Source organism: Wasmannia auropunctata, unplaced genomic scaffold, assembly GCF_000956235.1.
Source record: "Wasmannia auropunctata unplaced genomic scaffold, wasmannia.A_1.0 LD335767.1, whole genome shotgun sequence".
NCBI lineage: Eukaryota > Metazoa > Arthropoda > Insecta > Hymenoptera > Formicidae > Wasmannia > Wasmannia auropunctata.
In genome coordinates this window covers 648,888-652,354 of record NW_012027123.1, presented here as the reverse complement: position 1 = coordinate 652,354, position 3,467 = coordinate 648,888, and the positions used below count along the sequence as shown (strand labels likewise).

Sequence of the window (3,467 nt, the reverse complement as noted above, 5' to 3'; positions counted from 1 at the left end):
TCAATAAGGCAAATAATTTCACTGCTGATGTAATGATTTGAATAACAATCGTCATTCTCGATAAATTAAAATTGCATATTTTTTTATAGCGTCATAAATGAAACTTGTAAAACATTTTTTTACTCCTTGAGTAAAAAAAAAAATAAAAAATAAAGTGTGGCGATTAAATCATCTAATTATTTATTTAAGGTAGTGGTAGACGGGCAACACGCTTCACCATAATCGTTGCGGTGCTGATTTGGGTTTTGGCTATAGTATGCGCGATCCCAGCTAACTTTGCGTATATCAGATTCTTCAAGGTTAACCGGAATGTGAGCTTCTACGTAAGTCAGATCGTCGTGCTCATAACTAACTCCCGTTTTAGATCTCGCCCATGAAGCTCGTCGTTAACCGCTGTATGGGGATCGCTATAGACGAACTAATGATTTTAATGCATGTACCATATAATTGCAGGTGTGCTATCCGTTTCCCGAGGAGTTTGGAACGACCTATCCGAAGGTAATAGTGATGGGTCGGTTCCTCATCTATTACATCATACCCCTTAGTATTATCGCCATCTTTTATATGTTGATGGCCAGACATCTTATGCGCAGCACAAAAAATATAATCGGCGAAATGCAAGGCCAGGTAACTTACATACGTGCGTTTAATTACAACTATTTTGAGGCTGTAATAATTATAAATTTTGTCGTAAGACTGTTCGCGGATGAAGAGAGAATTTAGAGATTGAGATAGAAATAGATAGATAAGTAGATAGACAAACACAAACGTTAATTAAAATATTTTAGTTAATTTTACAATTATAACACGCGAAAATATTATGGTGTTTCATCAACGTTTATGTTTACCTATCTTCTTATCTATCTATTTTTATCTCAATTTCTAAATTCTCTCTTCATCCGCGAACAATCTTATGACAAAATTTACGAGATTATTACAGCCTCGAAATAGTTTATATAGTAAACATTACGTGTTCTTTTGCATAATAATAATAATAATAATAACTCTGTGTTTAGGTGAAGCAAGTACAAGCCCGTAAAAAAGTGGCAAAGATGGTCATGGCATTCGTCATTGTGTTCGCTGTTTGTTTTTTCCCGCAACACGTTTTCATGATGTGGTTTTATTTTCATCCTACTGTGCAGAAGGATTACAACGCCTTTTGGCACTACTTTCGTATCTTGGGTTTCTGCCTCGCCTTCATCAACAGCTGCATCAACCCAATCGCTCTCTATTGCGTGAGCGGTACTTTCAGAAAGTACTTTGACAGGTGAGCTCAAAGTTGTAGAATCTTATTATGTCAACCACGAGTCGAGTAAAGCTCTGAAAATTTGCAAATTAGGAAAATCGAATGGAACTTCTAACTTTAAAAAGTTTATGAATATTTTTCCTAGTTTGAATGTTTCTGCACTAAAAGATGTAATCACATCACTGTCTACTTAGTTCAAAAAAATCTCTCTCTTTTTCGTAAACTCTAAAGGGAGACTTTTCAAAAATTTTTTTTTGAACGATACTAACAATACGTCAGCTAAATCGATACGTCTTGACTGATCATCTGACTATCTAAGTAACTTTGTAATTTGCATCAGATACCTGTTCTGTTGCATCTCGAAGAAGATGCAGAATCGATATCGACGATCGTCAGATCAAAGTTCACGCGGACGAGGGCAAAGCTTTTCGCTCGTCAGTTCAAGAAAGTATATGAGCGATTCTCGTCGAGAACAACGAAGTGTGATGCGCCTCTCTACTATGGCGGGTGATATACGACCTGCGACTCCGATCAAAGAGCAAGAAACTACTATCACTCTGTCGGCGTATCCAAATGGCGTTGACGAGTCGTTAAGGAATCAACGAACTTGGACAGAACCAACTATACATGATAGATTAGTTACTTCGTAAAGAAGACATCAACATCGAATTTCTCTTATAATCGTTCGTATAAAATAATTTTTGTGTCACTTAATATTGATTAATATTGATTAAGTAAAATTATATTCATATAAATAATATTAAAATTATGTTTTTGATGATGTCTTCTCAATTCAAGCTTTACATTGCCGAATTTCGATATGTTTAATTGTGGCATTCGAAAAGTAATTAAATACATACTCATATAACAGATATGAATAATTAAAATTGTTACAATATTTAAATTATTTAGTAGTATATCATATTAAAGTGACATGTTTTCTGTTCCTTGACGCATTTAGAATAATGTCACGCGAATAAATTTCTGTTAGTATATACATTTATGTTTATCATATACAAAGAATCATATTTAAATATAAGACATTTATAGTAGTAGTGATAACTAAACGATAAACAAAGTAATATGAACTGATTTCTGTGTATGCTTCTGTGAAAAATTGTAGTATACATCATCCGAATAATAAATGCTACAATTGTTATACATACATTCCGCCGAATAAGTAATTACAGTATTAGCAGTATTAGAAGTGCAGCTTCGACAGGTGAAACAAATAAGATTTTCAGAGAAGTCATTTTAAATATATATCGCTATTTATGCAGAACAAAAAGCATAGAAGTTAAAGTTATTGTCAAATAATATAAGTTATTGTAAAGATAGCATAGTAAAAAAATAAAAATAATTATTTACAAGTTTACGGAACGATACAATATTTATCTCGATTGTATATGAGAGAAATAAAAAATTCTGAATCGACAACCGAATTATATTTTTATGGAGTGTATCTATGTAATTAATTAATGCATATCTACACGTTAGTTTTTATTTGCAATTCTACAAAGACAGAGAATTTAAGAACCTCGACTGTTAATATAAATATTAATGAACGTTAATGAAAAATGGCTGTTAATATATAAATGTTAAAGTATGTTAAATCAAATAAAAAATATTGTAAATTAGAATATTTGTACAAATATTTCATTGTAATATATTTTTTTGTAAGAAAAATTTTTCGATAACGAAAGAAAATGGTATTCCTATTTCCACGACAATTATAAAAACTCAATCTGTTACTTTATTATTCACATGTTATATTTGTAATTTTGCTTGTCAGAAAAAATTGAAGAAAAAAATTATATTACTTTATTCAATCATCTTAAATTTTTTTATTAAATAAATTAAATAAATTTTTTGTGAAATAAAGTACGTATATTTGAAAAAGATATTAATAAAATAAAAATTAATAAAATCTACAAAAAATACAGCCATAATATTTGTTTTCGATCAAATTATGATTGACATGTTTTATTCAGCATTAAATTCCAACATTCAATGAAGTTGTCGTTATCCAGTAGCTATTTTTTTAATTAACACTTTATTTTTTGAACTTTTACTTTTATCAATTGCAATGTAAAAGAAGTAGGTAATATGTATCAGGTTTACAATATGAATATAAAATGTTTCAATTTTAAATGTAAAATAAATTTTTATAATGAATTTTTTTACAAAACATATCATAAAGGCTGCTAAAAAAATTCAATTT

The 3,467-nt window shown here is 30.1% G+C and overlaps 1 protein-coding gene across 1 annotated transcript in view; it reads left to right on the top strand.

The window, feature by feature from the left end:
- The window catches only part of LOC105456133 (neuromedin-B receptor-like), a 5,039-nt gene extending 2,356 nt beyond the window's left edge, over positions 1-2,683 (top strand). Inside the window, exons 2-5 of the mRNA XM_011699952.1 lie at positions 190-323; positions 454-627; positions 1,017-1,267; positions 1,587-2,683. Coding sequence (XP_011698254.1) covers positions 190-323; positions 454-627; positions 1,017-1,267; positions 1,587-1,896 — 869 coding nt within the window. The 3' untranslated portion in view covers positions 1,897-2,683. The remainder of the gene's footprint in view (positions 1-189; positions 324-453; positions 628-1,016; positions 1,268-1,586) is intronic.
- Positions 2,684-3,467: the final 784 nt, after the last annotated feature.